Genomic DNA, 17,680 nt, shown 5'->3' with positions numbered 1-17,680 from the left:
TTGGATTTATGTGTAAAGTAAAAAAAGAGGAAAAATGTAGAAAATGTGCGCAAGAGGGAGAAAAAAGGTCAATATGTTTGTTTAATCCTAGTTTATAGACAGTAAAATCATTAACATAAAAATGTGGTAATATTTTATAAAGTCAACCTTTATATTTGATGTGATTAAATGAACCTACATTATTTATTTTTTTTCTTTAAAATAAAATAATTCTTATATGGCACCATTTGCGGGTTACCACTTTTATAAAGAAGGGGAATAGCAATTTTGCTAGTTTCCATCTCTATACAGTACGTAAAAACAGAGTGATCATAAATAGAAAGTTTTCATTTAGCAGATGCTATTCTTAGTGATTCATGGTAGTGGCAGTCCTCCTGGACAACCTAAGGTGCACACACACACACACACACACACACACACACACATATATTGATTTACTATCATGTTGGGGACTTTCCATTGACTAATGATATGTTTTCTATCCTAACTTAAACTTTTAGGACATGTCCCTAATCCTAACCTTTCTGCACTTTTAGGTTTCATTAAGATGTTTATTACGTTTAATTAAGCCAATTTCCTCATGGGGGCCATTGGCTGGAATTACCAAAGGTGATTTCGTGCTTTACTGTCCTTATGGGGACACTTGGTCTCCATAAACAAAACTGACCTATAAACACACATACACACAAATATCCACTTAAAATGTATGTTACTTGACAAAACAAGCAGTGTTAAAAAGAATATGCGTCTTAATGCCTCCGACTTTGACCTAACATTTTGCTATTAAGTGTGGACAAAAAAGTAATATCAATTCTAAATGATTGCAGAACAATTTTGCACCTCATCTGCCCTAAACTCTGAAACTATATATTCAAATAGAAACAATCTTTTGGATGTGGAATTTTTGTTCATATCCCTGATGTAAGGTGAAAATTGTTAGGATTGTCTGGTCTGTTCAAGAATTTTTTTTGAATTTAGACGATCAAGAGCATCCAAAAATCTATGAGATCCTCAGTCTCATCCCATGGCCATTTCATAATCCTATAGCTTCACACCTTTGCGATCCAGCAAAAAATTGGTCTCGTGGGACACAGTATATACGTGAAACATTCTGACCTCGGGTCGCATATATAGGGAAAGCTGTCCTATCCAGAAGAGCTCTTTTCCTTAGAGACCAAAGAAGATTTGTCTTAAGACAATCCCAGTGACGCAGCCCCCCAAAAGCCAGAGGAGAAAGTTAGGACACCCATTAATTGGAGACCTTAAGACTTGGGCTGGCTAAATAATGGCGATAATAGGCTTTGCTGCTACAGAACAAGGGATTTGGAAACAACAGACTGAGCAGGGCATTCTCAAAGTCCCAAAATACATTCTTAAGGGTTCTGATGACCAAAAATTGGTCATGCATGTATAGGGTGTCGGCTCATTACCAGCTTTCCGCCCAGTCATTATATTCTCATTAAACAGCCAACAACAAATCATAAAAAGATGATCAGGTCACCCTGAAATAAGTGGTCCCTTTGATTTATACCGATACATTTAGATAGGAAGTGTGTGGTTTTGATAGCTTTGTATAGTATTTCTTTTTAGGGGTCAGTTACTGATTTTCAGTAATGTATATTCTCCTTTACCATCAGCTGTAGTGCATTTTATCTGAACATTTGCACTCTTGCTGAATTGAACGTCCTTGCGGTTTCGTGTAACATATACAAACATGCATCCCCACCTCAGGCAAGCGGCAATGCAACGCAATGCAATCTCCCTTTACCTTTCTCTCTTTCTCGCCTTGCCGTCGTTTTTGCATGCTGAGGCATGAACCAATTATTTCACATAAATAGATTGGTTCCCTTCTGCACGTTGTTTATCATTCTGTGTTGGTAAATTTGTTTGTGTCACCATAATTATTCCTCCATGTAATATTTTCAATGCTCTCATTTCATTTCTTGATAAGATGGCACATGAATTCGCTCTAGAGCTATCAACATGGGTAATTAAAAAAAACGCAGTCTTATATATCTCCATACACAAATCAAAGCACAGAGATGAAACTAAATTACTTCATATTCACATCACCCAGCAATTATTAAAATCCTACAGCCATAACGAGTCTCAAGGGCATCAGTGACGTCGCTAAAAGTAATACAGAGCCTTCTCTGCAATGACGTCAAAAACTGACCAACGTAGATGAGGATGGGGTAAGATGCCCAATTTGTTTAGGACGATGATGATGATCATTTAAAATTTTACTTGGGAACAAAAATTGACATTATGTATGCCATTTAAAATCTAAGTTGCTGATTTCATATAATGTGCTGAAGGGAAAAATAATTAGAATTTCTACTTCCAGTTAACAAGACTTTAATTGGCTGACTGTATTCTTCTTAACTCCACCTTCAGATGTTGAAGGTCCTTTTGTGCACCTTAAAGAGCTCTGCAGGGGCTCTTAGAGTTTAGCATTAGCATTTAACATGTCGCAGAAGAACAAAAGAAAATGAGGAAGAAAGCTTTTACACAAAACCTGACCTTTAAATTGTTCTTCCTTGGTTATGTGAGTGGCAATGGTGTCTCCGCTGCAGTAGCGAATAGCTCATTATCAAGATTATTTGTGCTGTACAATAAAATAAAGTCCAAAGGGACTCATGGAATGGACAATGATGCCACATAACAAGGATTCGGTGAGTCAGATACGTGAGGATGGCTTGAGGCAGCAAAGCCAGTTGAAAAAACACTTTACCGACCACAACCAGCGTCAGTGCAAGGACATCTAGATGCCCGCTGATTGCAGGGAACTCTGTTTCTTCCTTCAGCAAGGAAACTCAGTGTGAGCTGGAATGTCTGATGGTCAGATCTTGGACGTTGCATATCAGTTGATTGTTGGGGATGTCTGACAACAAAATTTGTTCTGCATGTTTGCCTTAAATCAAATAGATTTGTTCTGATCTGCTGTTAATCTGAAAAGCATTTCTACAGATTTTCCGTTACCCCAGTCGGCGCCATCAAGTAACTGTCTGTGAGTGAATCGATTCATTTATTTAACCGATTTGTTAAAAAATGCTGATTTAAAATTGAAGGAATTGTACATTTACTCCTATTGTCCAAGTATGCCATTTTCCCTACTATACAGAAAAAGAGACTTCTGTCAGACTTCATGCAGTGCAAACAACAGACTATAATCCAGGAAACATGGGAAAATTTACAATAGGGAGAGAGCACGTGCAGACGACATGTAGACCAGACAAACTAGAACTGAAAGGACAGGGGCTTATAAAGGCAAGAAAAAGAGGGAACTAAGGAGACACACCTGGAATCAAATTAACAATCAACATTAGGAAGAAACTGGGCCACAGGGAGCAAAACACACACAGACAGGTCCATAGTGCTGACAATAGGCTAAAGAACAATGATTTCCAACCACAGCTTTCTGTCGAGAATCATAGAGTTATATATGATGAAAAAAAGAACAGAATAATGATAATAATTTTAACATACTAATGAAATGAGCCTTTGCTTAGATTGATTAGTATCAAAATTAACGTAATCAGTGATGCTTTTCAACCTTCCATATCTGAAACTTTCCAGGTGTAGTAATCTATATCTCTGCGTAAATTGGGCAGAAATTATCCCAGATTAGCAGAAGAATGTATTCCATCTCTGTTTAGTCCCCGAAACGCTGTAATTAGATCAGCAGCCCAAAGTGCTCCCAGCACAGGGAGAAAATTAAAATCATTAAATGAGCGGGAGTCCGCCGCATATTTAGGGCATAATTCTATGTGCAGCATGACGTACTGCTGCAGCTGCAAATTGGCATAAATGACCACATTGAAGAATTGTTTATATTTATAAAACATGACATGCAATCTCTCACAGCACTTCACTTTAATACCCTTTGTTAGAGCCAGCTGTGACTTCAGAGCACTGAAGGCATGTTGGGGGCAGCGGTTTGTATTAGGACGTAGTGGGTAATATAAATACACGAGAAGCACCTCGGATACTGTCAAGGCAGTTCTAGCTCTGAGAGATTGAGACCTCTGCTGAGACATCAGTCATAAACATTTAAAAGTGGCAGGCAGGCTATGAATCAGATTCAGCGATGTTGAGCTGCCCTGAGGACATGGTTTTCCACAGTGGTGGTTTGGTCATGCAAGGTTCACCTCTGCATTTCTTAACTAATAATCTCCCTACTACAGATATAACTCTGAATATTTATAAGAAAATCACATTTGTTTTCTTGTGTCACAATATCTCAATTAAGTGCACATAATATTTAAACAAGATTTAAAATATACCTTTAGATTTTTTTTAATTCAATATTTTAAAGATGTTTGCATTTATTTTACACTATATTTTTCCACTTTATGTAATTGAAAAGTACCACACAAACATGTTTTGATTTCAATTTCCATACTGATAAGCAAAAGTCAGTTGTACATTTTTTAAAATGGTAATTAATTATTTTCTTCTAATCATTTTAATCCTCTAGCAGGTGGCATCATTTATGGAGTACAATTTTAAGTACAATGGGGAAAAAAACATTGCAACAGTTTTCACTAAGAAATCACTGCTGTATTTCAGAAATAGTTTATTATTAATAGAAACAGCATGTAAGACATTGAATTACACATGAAACTGTTAAAAAGTTAAAGGCTAAAATTATATTATAAAACATCCATCTTTATTTATTTGAAGCTTTGAATTTCTTTTTACCATGTAATCTGATTTGATAAATTATGTGGAAAGTTGTAGTAGTTTTGTTTTCAAAGTGTTCCATCATGTACAATTTCAAAATATCATAATTAAATCATGTAAAATGTCCAAAATATTACAATTAAATTAAACAACCATTAAAGGAACAGTCCACGTATTTTGGAAGCTCATTCTCCAACATACCCCATTAGTTAATAAGTTGAAATTTACCATTTTGGAATCTATTAAGCTGGGAATCTATTATCTCTGTGTCTGGTGATAGCACTTTTAGCATAGCTTAGCATAGATCATTGAATCCAATTAGACCGGTAGCATCGTGTTCAAAAATTACCAAAGAGTTTCACATTTTTTTCCCTTTTTAAATACATATAAGATCAGGCCGAATAGATTCCACAGTAAAACAGTAAAACTCAACTTTTTAACTTTGGGGGAGTTGGAGAATGAGGCTATTTCCAAAAAAAAAAAAACCGTGGAGTGTTCCTTTAAGCATGATAACTAAATATCAAACTCTGAAATGAGGAACCTTTTTTTGTTATATTACAATCAATGAATCCATCGGGATCATGATAACGAGTAAGACATGTTGTACCATTTACTAATCCTAAGGCTTATTTATAGATTTTATGATTTATTGATCTGTCTCTAGATTTATTAGATTTATTCATTTCATATGCATATATATATTCAATGGTATCCACATTAGCGGGTCCCTCAGGATGTCTCCCACCATCCTTATTTCATGAAGAGAGTTTATTTTTGTTACAGACATGACCTATTAGAGTTAGCACTGTGTTTTGTTCACACATAATGGCTATTGGACCTGAGTCCAGATGATTCTTAATTTGTGGGCAGTCAAAGCTATTCGACATGACTGTTCTCTTTGAATCTGGGGGCAGATCCAGCAAATGGACAGAGCCCTGCCAGGAGCCCAACTAAAGATGCATCAAACAGCCATGCATTATCCACGCTACTCTTACATAATCAAAAGACTATGCAGGGTGCAGGCTCCAGTTCTCCAGCAGTTCACTGGCTCGTCTAAGATTTAGATTTTACACAAGGATGCCTTTTAAATTTAGTTCCAGGTTTTAAAATGATGCAGAATTTATATTTATTTTCTAGACCACCATGGATGAACACTTAATTTCCCTGAATGCTCTAATATCCCTAAATCTTCAAAATGGAGCCAAACAACATTAAGCGGCTTACAACATGGAAACCTTATTAAACATTATTTTTTTTGTTGCAAAACTTGTTTTGGACTAATGAAATTCCTCCTGCTGTGCAACTGTATTGCGTTTCTTTGAACTGCAGTTCCATAAAGTCCTCGTCTGATTTCAACTTTTAAATTCCAACTTATCGATTTAAACTGCTGAAATTCTTGCAACACATCACACAACAACAAAAAAATTCCTAAATACATATTTTTTAACTTTATATTCATATATATTAAGTGAACACAAGCACTGTAAGATAAGCACAAATGATTGAGAAATTTGTGAAACAATTTGGAAATGTGTATAGGAGATTTTAATTTAGATATTGGCCTAAAAACGTGAGATTATTACAGTTAAAGATTGTAATTAATTAATTAATATCCTTTTTTTTTTTTTTTAAAGAAAGTGTTACAATGTAGCAGTATAAGATGTATTTGTACTCATCCCAGAATCTATTAGTTCAGCACCACTGATACCAGCTGATACCAGGCACTTGTGAGATTATTTACATCACAAAATGAGATAGTAGAAGCTTTTCACTCCCTACCAGTTTACTTCTACAGCTTATTTGCATACTTGTTTCACAAATAATGAGCCCCGAGACCCCAGACTTAATTAATGTAATATTTTTTTTTTTTTATAGAGGACTATTGAAGTGTATTATTGAAATAAATAATAGTGCCTATAATCACTTCTCAGAATAAGAAGATATTTTAGTATCTGTCTGATGCAATGTTAAGCTTTTGATCTATTAAACATTTTTTTTGAGCTTTGGGGTCTCTTAGACCGCAAACAGAACATTTATTGTGGGCAACAAGACAAAGCCAGATGAAGAAGAGAAAGTATGATGTAGAGAAGACTCTTGCGCTTGTAAGGACTGCTTGCATTTTTAATTAAAAAACACTTGCACTTTATATCAGTCTACTAAGATGGAGGAGTTGGTCTGCAGACGCTGTTCTTGGTCTCCATTAATAGCATTAAGTTCTCTGGAGAGATGTCTCTCAGGTCACGTACACACAATGGCACTAGACCACTAAGACACAATCACAGGGTAGAGTGAATGAATTGAGCACTTCTCGTTTTAAGGATGACGACAGTGTGATTCAGAGAGAGAGATTACTTTTCTTATCTCTAATGGCAGAGCCATGCTAGATTAGACCGTCAGGGAATACATTTTATCGAAAAGAGATGGCTGGAAAGTTTTAAGGTGTAAATTGTGTGGGGTTTTTTTCAACAAGATTTTGCAAAGATGCATTATTTTATCTGTATGCAATCTAATGCTGGAGTCACCACACTGAACTAGAATTTGAAATACAGAAGTGGATGGTGCTTTGGTCAAGATTGACTGTTCAAACTGCTAGATAAATATGGCCAGATCAGAATTTTATTTCTCAGCCATGCACAAGACTTTAGCAATAGATGTTTCACCACTGATTAAGTTTTTATGAAGGCAGTCCGTATCTGAAGTATAAAACTGAATGTAAAGCAGTTGAAGGACAATTCATTGATTAAACTTTAAACGTTAGCTTTACAGATCTGAAAGTTTTTTGGGGGAAAGTTCAAAAACCCTCAATGCCTTACAAAAAGAATGACTGGATGGTAAAAAAATAGATAGACAAAGTAATAGAAAAATATACATATATGCATATGTTTTGGCATTATTTTAGTTTTTATTGAGGCAGTCAGTATCTACAATTTCAATTTAATGTAAATAAGTAACGTAAATATAATCTGTCATTTTTTCAGGATAATTGATGGATGGGTTGATGGATGTCATTACTGTCCAATCAGATTAAAGGCAAAACTGTCAAAGATAAAAAAAAAAAAAAGTAATGGATGTTATGTAGATCATTATATTTTCACTATGGCACACTATATTTGTGAATTGAAATTTGAATGTAAATAAGCATAATTAAAAATATATTTTAAAATGAGTCATTTTTACTGTATTTTTAATTAGAATTTGTATTTGCAATTTTTTAATTAAATAGAAAAAGTTACATTTGTCGAGACAAACTGAATGAATCTGACTTAAGCAAAGGATGTTTGGCTGATAATTATGTTTTTACGAGTGCACACAACATAAAAGTATACAAATAAAAATGTTCAATACATTTTGTAACTGATACTGTTTTTTTTATTACTACAATTACATTAAGATTTGTAATTTTTTAATAAACTAAAAGCTAAATTTGTCAACACAAACTTTGACCGTTGGTTTGTCAAAACTAGTTTTAGGCCTTAAGGACAGAAACAGCAGATACTTTAACCACGCTTTTAGTTTTCTTTTTAGTATATCAGAGAATTTAATATAAGTGTAATTTCTCAGAACACTGCATTCACCGAGTGTTGAGCCAAGCTGACTAGATAGAGCCTGCCAATTTAAATTAACCCGTTATATAACTTGGTCTCGGAGCAATAGGATGCTGTCTTCCCAAGGGGTTGAATCCTCAGATGACAGACTGTTCAGACTAGCCATACATCTCTGTCTCTGTAGCACAGATAAAAGCAGTTGACGACAGCCGCCCTATCGCTCGCATGACTGCGGTGGCCTCTTTGTGATACGGCACTTCATCACGCAAAGTAAAACCGAGGGTGATATGAAAGAATATGTTGATACTCCATACAGCTGTTTCCATGTGTGGCTTCGGGCAGTGTTTCATTTTTGCTGTGTGTTGTTGACGCTCAGTGTGATCATACTAATCTTATAGCATATAAATCATTGAGCCTTTAAGCACCGTATAGGACGAATAATACTTGGAATACCTAAATATTCTGTCCTGACACAAGTCATTGTTGATTTCACTGTTGTAGGGGAAAGACTCTAGGGCTGCAGATAAGACCGTTGCCATGGTCCTGAAGGAGATACCCAATAAGGCGTCCTCAGAAGGCAAGCCCCTCCTCACGGTGACAAACAAGGTGGGCAGAACTACTGCAGCTACCGCCAGAGTCGAACAGCACATCCGTTCTCGCTGCATGGGAATGATAACCAATGGCAAGGCTTTGACCATCACATGTCTAACCTCCACTTTTTAGCCTGTCGAAACTAAAAATCACACTGTGTCTCTCTCATCATCGTTTCTAACTGACAGCACAACAGCTAACACAGGCTTTTTATTTCATTCAGAGCAGCTCTGTGGGGTATAAAATTGAGCTTTTCACATCAGGCAAGGCTTGTCACAGGAAATAGAACGGGGACAATAGAAACGAGCATTTCAGATGCACACATGAGACACACGGTTAAATCTTAGCTTTAGGTTTAATCAGGGTCTAGGATTTTTTTTTGCCATAGCCAGAATATAGATTGCAAGCCGTGGAAACACTTCACATCATGCTTCTAAATTGTAATAAACTTCAGAAATTATATATATTTAACACAGATTTACACATATTTTATGCAGCAATGTACAATATATCAGTAGTATATCATTTAAGGTTATCAGCTAGGTTATCTTAGGACAAATAAGATATCATTTTTTTATTCATATGTTGAATTGTTATTTTTTTCTGTTTGGATTTTAAGGTTTTGTAATTACGATTATTACTTTAGTTTTAGTATAAATAACATGTATGTTAGTTTTAGTTATTTTGGTAATTTTAACAATTTAAAATGTATATATTTATTTAGAAATAAATTATTTAATTATTTAATTAAATCACCAACATAAATGTCAAAAAATTCATTTTTCATATTTTATTTATAATGTTACAGACACATCACAATCATCAAAATAATCTAAATTATGTTTTTGTGTGTCTATTTTTATTCGTAATTTATTACACAAATGAATTTGGAATTGCCAGTTAAAATTATTTTAAATATTTGAATGGTGTTGCATCAAACTACATGATATGAGAGCAAAAACTAATTTATTTGATGTTATTTCCTTGCTTTTACAAAGCTGCTGACACAGTTTTTTAGCTCATCTTGTTGTTGCGTGTGTGGTCTGTGGCTCATTCTGTGTTTAAATCCTTATAGTTGTGTGTACGTGAAAATCTATAGTCTGCGTAGTTCAAGTCTGTGAGTTGCATTGATGCCATTCAATAGTAATTGCATTACACTAAGCTTTTGTAGCGCTCCACTTTTCCTCCACCTGTCACTAAATGACAGATGATTCAAATATGCTTTTGCAAAGCATTTAGTGGTTAGTTTTGTAATCAGTTGACAATCAATAGACCAGTGACCTGAAGCCGACTGCACTCCTTCGCTTTGTCCATAATAGCGTGAAGGTTATTTCATTTTCAAATCAGGTGAGATCGAACATGGTATGTGAAGCACAGCACCATTCCTCCTGTGTAAGGTCTCGTCAATACTGATGCTAAAGTGTTATCAGATCAATACGGCCCTGTTTACCACAATGTGGAATCTGTCTTGTAAAACAACTAACGATCCAAATGATAAGCTGATTCACTGATAAACTTTAGTTGTCATTCAATTAGGGTAGATTATATTATATATATATATATATATATATATATATATATATATATATATATATATATATATATATATATATAAGGATATTTATAGAAAGTCTGAATAACGTTCAGTAGAGAAATTACTTTAGTCTCTGTGTCCCTGAACAATTTAAAATTGTGGATATTTAAACACCTGCTGTCACTTCAAGTGAATTGCAGGACTTAACGGATAAACTTTTTATGTGAAGAAAAGGATTGTATAATTAGCCAGAGACACTGCATGAATGACATATAAGAAGCAGCTTTTGTAACATGACTGAAAACACTTAGTCATTGCGAGAACCAGGTGTTCTTATTTGCACTTCTGATTGTTTTTTCAATATTTAACTTGCCTGTGTTGCGTAAACACTGGTTCAGATATCATATCAATTATGCAGTTAATTGTACCGACACCTCACACACACGATTTAGCACTCAGGATAAAATAGTGGTCATCAACAAGGTATCTGGCTTTTCCTGCAAACTACTCTACCTCTGAAACTCATTTCTTCATACATAATGCAGTGTATGTTCGTGCTGTTATTTATAACACTAATAATTGCCTCACATGAGCTTATACCTCTCTCCCTAACTCTCCCCCTTAAGACTCCCGCTAGCTAAACTGGTTCCAGGTTCCCTTGACAACAATATCTTGGAGTTGTCACCAGGAGCTAAACCCATATGACACAATTAGTTGAAGTTTTCCATGACATAATTCAGGATTTGCCCTCGGGCTCAAGCACAAAGACAAAAGTGAGGAGGTACAAAATGCTTGTGTTGCGATAAAGCTTAGCTGAGAACAACTGAAGAACATTCCTTTTCTTATAGATAAAAGAATCCCTGAGAAGTCCATCACCATTATTTGTTCGCACATATTCAATCAGTAAGTTTATTCTGCTATACAATTACTGTACAATTTGCAGTGTCTTGAAAGGGTAATCAGCATTCACAGGGCTAAATGTAGCTACTATAAATGCCTAAAGAGGATGGGACATCAGAAGCACAGTGAATCTCAGAATAGTACATTATGCACTACATGAATAATCAAATCCTAATTAAAACCAAACTATGTGACCTTGATGTTCAAGTCTTGGCTGAATATAATGTAATATAATTTATAGTTATGAGCCGCGTGACTCAGTGTATTCTTTTACTTAACAATGCTTTTATGTTGTATCTTCTGAGGGACAATTGTTAATGCATGGATTCCTTCAAATTAAGAGGAACAGATTACAGAGAAATACGCATACTCATTTTTAATGGGAATATGAGTTCAAAATGTGCACAGAAATATTAAAATGTTTTCAATACAGCAGGAGGGTTTAAATTAAATAAAAAACAACAAAAGGAGGCAGAGGCATCATTCTTCTATTGGTTATTATTACTATTCAGTTACTATTTCTTTTTTTTTTTTTTTTACTTTTTATTGAATTTCTTCTTTTATAACAGTAATATCATACAAATGCAACTGTGCAAATTTAGAAGCCACCCCCAAACCAGTCCCACCCCTGGCAGACTTTAATAAATAAATAAAACAATACAATAACTGTCCATTGTTTGAGGAGGATTCCAGTGGTTGACAAGCATTTTTTTTTCTGCTGTGAGAACAGCTAACAGCAAGCATCTTTGTTGGACTGACAAGGTGAGATCCCAAAAGTCATTCATGAAAAAGGCGTCAAACATATCTCAGTACCCAAAAATATGATAGGTCCTGTTCAAAAAGGTGAGAGAGAGGGGCATTCCCAAAAAAAGCAAAAACATGACTAAAGATCTTCGTGAACAGAGAATACTCTTAAAAGATTCATTTAAAAAATGTTTTATTGGAGTTAAGTAAACCCTATGCAGCAATGTTAAACTTTATTTCTGCAGATTTTCGTTACACCAGTAGGTGGTGACAGTCTTTCAGAGCCATTGAATCATCCATTCAACCAATTTGTTCAAAACACTAGAACACTACTTCTAAGAACTCCATACCAGTAAAGTTTAGAGGGCAGTTTAAACAATAATTAATTATTTTTAATTTCCGACAAAAATGAGCAACTTTAGCATCACTATTTATTTTCTTCAGCATCAAATCTTTCCATCTTGTTTTGCTGTTACGATGTTTCCTCTCATTTGTGTCTTTGTTGGTCTTTCTGTCTTCTGGCTTGATACCTTTATTTAATCTATAGCTCATATAATCAGTACAGTTAAAATTGTTATATACACAATAAAATGTAACAATAACTGTCTAATTTTAGCTTTTCGATTTAATAAACAACATTACGCTACTGGCGTATCTTCAGAGGAGGCAGCCAATGAGTCACTGGCAAGCCAGTGTTTGTACATAATTAAAACTATTTTTATAGAAAACTTTAATGAGTACAGACTTCAGATAACTTTTTCACAGAAACAATTTATTTTCTAATGTGTATAACGTTTTCAATTAGCACCGAACTACTAAACGCACCTTCAACAGAAAACAGACCAATTTTTACCTCAGACAGAACGGCCAGGTAAAACCTGCCTTTCATTGAAATCTTAATAAAAAAGTCCAACTTTTCTGCAACGTGACTGCAGTTATCTGCTCTAATTACAAGAATGAGTTTTGTCCCCTTAATAATTCCTATTAATGTCAGCAACCCATTTGCGCCTAAAGTGAAAAACTCTTTTAAACTGAATACCGGGGAATCTAATTAAACAGAAGAGCCCAAAATATTTCCAAAATAAGTCTCCCTATCTCATTATGGCCCTTGTTCTGCTGGCGTTCATGAGGGAGGAAGTTAAGCTTTTCTAACAAGACTGAGAGGGGCAAATTAAAAGTGAGCCCCAAATCTAATGTGCCCGTATAATATAACATCCGGACGGAAGATGCTATTACATCACCCAGCCTGACACTTCAAATGATTGCCGATCAGCAAATCTTGTGTTTCTGCGTAGGTTTTTTCTCTATCAATTGCGAAAGAAAGATGCTAGGCAAAGACCACAGCTTGAAGACGGAGTGCCATCATTTCTTGACTTCCATCAAAAATGCACAAGGTGTTGTAACAGCAGGAGTTCAGCCTGGGTAAGATCAGACATTCCAGCCAGCAAAGGAATAAATCTCCTCCCTGACACGAGCAGAGCCAGAGATGTCTGTGCAACCCAATTAAGACTGCTGGGTCAGCGTTCTGGCACAGACTCTCACAACAGGAACGTTCTCCCAAGCGCTCTGGCCAACATACTCTGCTCGTGTTTTCATGAATATTCAGTATTTATTTCAAAGCTTCTGTCAAGCTACTGTACGAGGAGATCGCAACCCTTAGTACAGTTTGAAGGTAGAACACGCATGCCAGAAAATAGTCAAGCACAGCTAGTTTTTGCTTAGAGAAGTATAATTCATTTTTTCATTATCATTAATTCGTTTTTTTTTCCCATCTCTAAATTAATTCCTGCCGGACGTTTGTCTCTGTGGTCTTATTTAAGCCCCGGACAAATTAAAAAGACATTCGAGGGGAAATGCAGCAGCCCTCAATTAAGCTAGTCTTGATAAGGTCGGAGTTTTTTAATCAATTTGCTTTAAATGATAAACATGCAACAGTCCATTAATTTAAGCAGCGTTGCTTGAAACGTCTGTTGTTGTTAAGCTCGTATAGAGGATATGTGAACGTGACGGGAGATTGCATGTGTGCTGTTTTACAACCAGCAGCTTTCTGATGACACAGCCCTGTAATAAGTATCTTTGCACTATTTGCAGGAAACGAATGTCAGCAACATGCAAACCAGGGGGTGTTCTAGCCTTTCATCCATACTGGGTCACAGAGGGGATTCTCACCCAGGGGAAATTGTTCGCAAAAACAGCTTTAAAGTATTAAATTCAGGTGACTTTCAGAGCAGCGTATTTGTTTTCTTGAGTACATTTGTGTAGAGTCAATGCAACTTTGGGTTACAGACACTTTCATTGACCTTCAAAGCACTCAATACAAACATTTACCACAAGCTTGTTGTTACTAGTGGATATGACCATAACCTTCCAACTTTTGAAAACACTTTTACAGACAGAAACCCAGGTATCAGATATAAGAACTGAGCAAAATAATATGTCCACATGCATCAATTCTAATTAGCTGCTTATTCACACATTAGCAAGCGTTAGCTTGGTAGCTAGATGCTTCTAGTCGCGTATGCAAAGCCGAATAAAAGGGGTTGAAGATATATGCAGTTAAAAAATGTCAGCTGGTGTGATCTGTTTTTATGTCTTAAATGATGGAAACAATGGAGATCATCAAATACAGTTAATTGATTAGCCGGTTTCTTGAGTCACTATGGTCCCTTTTTAGACAATACAGCAGATTGTTAGACAAAATTAACTAGAACTCAGTCCAGAAGGTTCTAGTGAAAGTCTTGTATGGACTTATGGACAAATACACTACTCTTTATATTAATATGTGTGAAATGTAGTAACAAATTATTTAATTTATTCAGAGATTAAGCATCAAGCATCACTTTAATCTTTTCCGGATTACATTTTAAAAAGACACTTATGTCTGAAAATGCAGATTTGCTGTACAGCCATGCACTGCCCACAAAAGTGCTCTCCCCCGATGAGACTGTGACATGCTTGAATGAGCACTATGAGAACAACCAGATGATGATTGATGTGTTTTTTCCATTCTGTTAGACACAGGGCCACCTTTATGCCAGTCTCTCAAGAGAACATACACACATTCTGTCACATGGTACACGTAGTACACCGATGAGGGGCTTTATAAAGACAGCCTCACGCCTCGTCATAATTACTTTCGTACACAATTACATCCTCTGAAATGGAAAAACAAGCACAACACATACTATTTGCGATTTTACTGGGCGGCTTTCCCTCTGTTTAAGTGAGAAAAGGAGGGAGAAACATCCTCAGGCTAGGGACGTTTGCAAAGAGGGGGCCAAGGTGAGAAATGTCATCTCAGTCCTGTAAATAGGCAGCAGCTGAAAGGGTGGTGACTACCAGACTACCAGTCACATGCAGAGATGTCATGACGCAATGGAGGCTGGCTGCAACTAAAACAGTAGGAGAACAGGAGGCCAAGTGCATTAATGTAGAGCTCATCACACTCTTCCACTTGATTTTTTTCAGCTGGTGAGTGAGCAACAAGAGAGCCGTCCCTTGCTGAGCCCTTCCATCGATGATTTCCTCTGCGAGACCAAGTGCGATGGAGCTGCCCGCCCAGTAACCTCCAACACAGCAGGTACCACAGATACTGACCTTCCCATACTTCCTCAACAATTCTGTACTATGCTTCACTACACTGTACTATTATACTAGAATTCTGATGTTTCAACATCTTTTCAATTACTATTATACACACACACACACACACACACACACACACACACACACAAGATTTAGTTTATTTAAATTAATGCTTTTATTCTGTAACTATTGATTTAATTTGTCAAAACGTATAGTAAAGATTTATAATAAATAATAAATGCTCAATAAATGCAGTATTTTTTTAACAAGTGCAGTTCTTTTCATCAAAGAATCCTGAAATAGTTGTACCACTGTTTTAATATAAAAAATATTAAAGCATGCCACCATTATTAACTGTGTTATCATAATAAAGTTTTTTTTTTGAGCTAGAATTTTCCAATGATTCATGAAGGATCAAAAATTCAGCTTTGAAGTGACACAAATGTAATAATATATTAAATTAAAAAATGTATTTTTTTATCATTTAAAAATGCTTTTTTACTGTATTACTCATCAAATAAGTGTTATATTATAGACTTTGCATGATAGACTTTCAAAAATGTTTTAGAAATCAACCAACCCAAGCCTTTGAATGATAGTGTAGGCCTACAATAGAAATCAGTCATACATTTAGCAGACTGTAACACTTAATAGAATCTTAATAGAAAATACTGTTTTTGTGCATGATTTAAACTAAAATACTACATTTACTTCACATAATTAAGTAAATTAACGCAACAAAAGGCATGCAAACTGTTGCTTTAACAAACCAACCAAGATTCAGGATTAAAGAGAAATCCGTAATATTTTTGAGTCGCACATACAGTAATATGGCAAATATCAACGGTTACACCAATTATTGCTCACCCAATTCCTCACAAATCTCATCTGCGTAATATACATCTTCAACACTGATTAGCAGAGCAGACAGACACATTACTAAACGAGAACGTAAGTGGCCTCTTACTGCATGACAGCTGTATTACGTGAAATTCACACTGAGAGGCTGAGCGTCTAAAACTGTATTTATTTGACTCGCACCCTCACTTGCCTTCACCACAAAGCAATTAAGACAACCACTCCTACTCCCTATAGAGTTTCTTGTTTCTGATTGTGGAAAACAGCATATTCTATTTACCAACAGATTATGTTTGGAGGATCTTTCGATTGCTTGTAATAAAGCAGCAGTCTGTTAATTACTGTGCCTTTGAACATAACGTGAATCGAGGTTCAGAAATTACCAGGCAGAACTTTCTGCAATCAAAATGTCACAAAATACTTACTTCACAGTATGAATGATTTTCAGTCTGTCAAACAAATAGTAAAAGCGTCAGTTATTGATCTTTCGTGCAGTTGAGTATGCCTGACATGAAATGTGAAGCCAGAGTCAGCTGCCAAGTAAACACTGCATTGAAGTCATAGTTTCTTGTTCGTTTCACTCGAAATATTTTTTTCCTTAATGTTTATTCACATGGATGTAAACTTATATGCTTAATTAAACTAAATTCTTAAACTAAAAATGTAAGAAGAATTTGAATGATTAGAGGAACACCAGGCTTTTTTAAGCAGTGTCTGTCTGTGAAAGGAATGGAGCTGATTATAGAAATTTATATTCAGGTCTTTAATGGGAACTGCTGTAATCTTTAGAAGGAACGCCTCTGAATTCAATTATCATTCTCTGGCAGATTCCCAGAGTGAGCTTTTGATTCATTTTTCATTTTAGTAATAAAAAAAATCACGACTTGCTTTGGTTTCAGTATCTTCAGACTATCGTATTATCAAGGCGTCAGGACTCCTATATGAGATTGAAAGCAAGACGTACATTAAACCACAAAACTTTCATTTCTGTGTTACATCTTAAGCGTCTACAAATAAAGTGCAAGACATTGAATTAAATAATAATAATATTTTTTACTCATTATAACAGTTTCAGTATCACATTTAGCAGAGGCTTATTCTATGTGCAAATGTTTATTTGCTTTATCATTTTGACATCAAAACCAGAGGAAAATGGGACGATTTCAAGATGTCATGTTAACGTATTTGTCAAGTTTTTATAATGAGCTTTTGAATTTTAAATAATACATTTTTGATA

The 17,680-nt window shown here is 35.4% G+C and overlaps 1 protein-coding gene across 5 annotated transcripts in view; it reads left to right on the top strand.

Annotated features, from left to right (window-relative positions):
• The window catches only part of pex5la (peroxisomal biogenesis factor 5-like a), a 63,595-nt gene that overhangs the window by 23,676 nt on the left and 22,239 nt on the right, over nucleotides 1-17,680 (top strand). For 4 of the 5 annotated variants that reach the window (XM_043241824.1, XM_043241825.1, XM_043241823.1 and 1 more), the window contains exons 2-3: nucleotides 8,733-8,837; nucleotides 15,469-15,580. In XM_043241824.1, coding sequence (XP_043097759.1) covers nucleotides 8,733-8,837; nucleotides 15,469-15,580 — 217 coding nt within the window. The remainder of the gene's footprint in view (nucleotides 1-8,732; nucleotides 8,838-15,468; nucleotides 15,581-17,680) is intronic. The other variant, XM_043241826.1, reaches the window with a different exon arrangement.

The sequence above is a fragment of the Puntigrus tetrazona genome, chromosome 6 (assembly GCF_018831695.1).
Source record: "Puntigrus tetrazona isolate hp1 chromosome 6, ASM1883169v1, whole genome shotgun sequence".
Taxonomy (NCBI): domain Eukaryota; kingdom Metazoa; phylum Chordata; class Actinopteri; order Cypriniformes; family Cyprinidae; genus Puntigrus; species Puntigrus tetrazona.
Note: the sequence above shows the minus strand (reverse complement) of the source record. Positions and strands in the feature narration are given on the sequence as shown.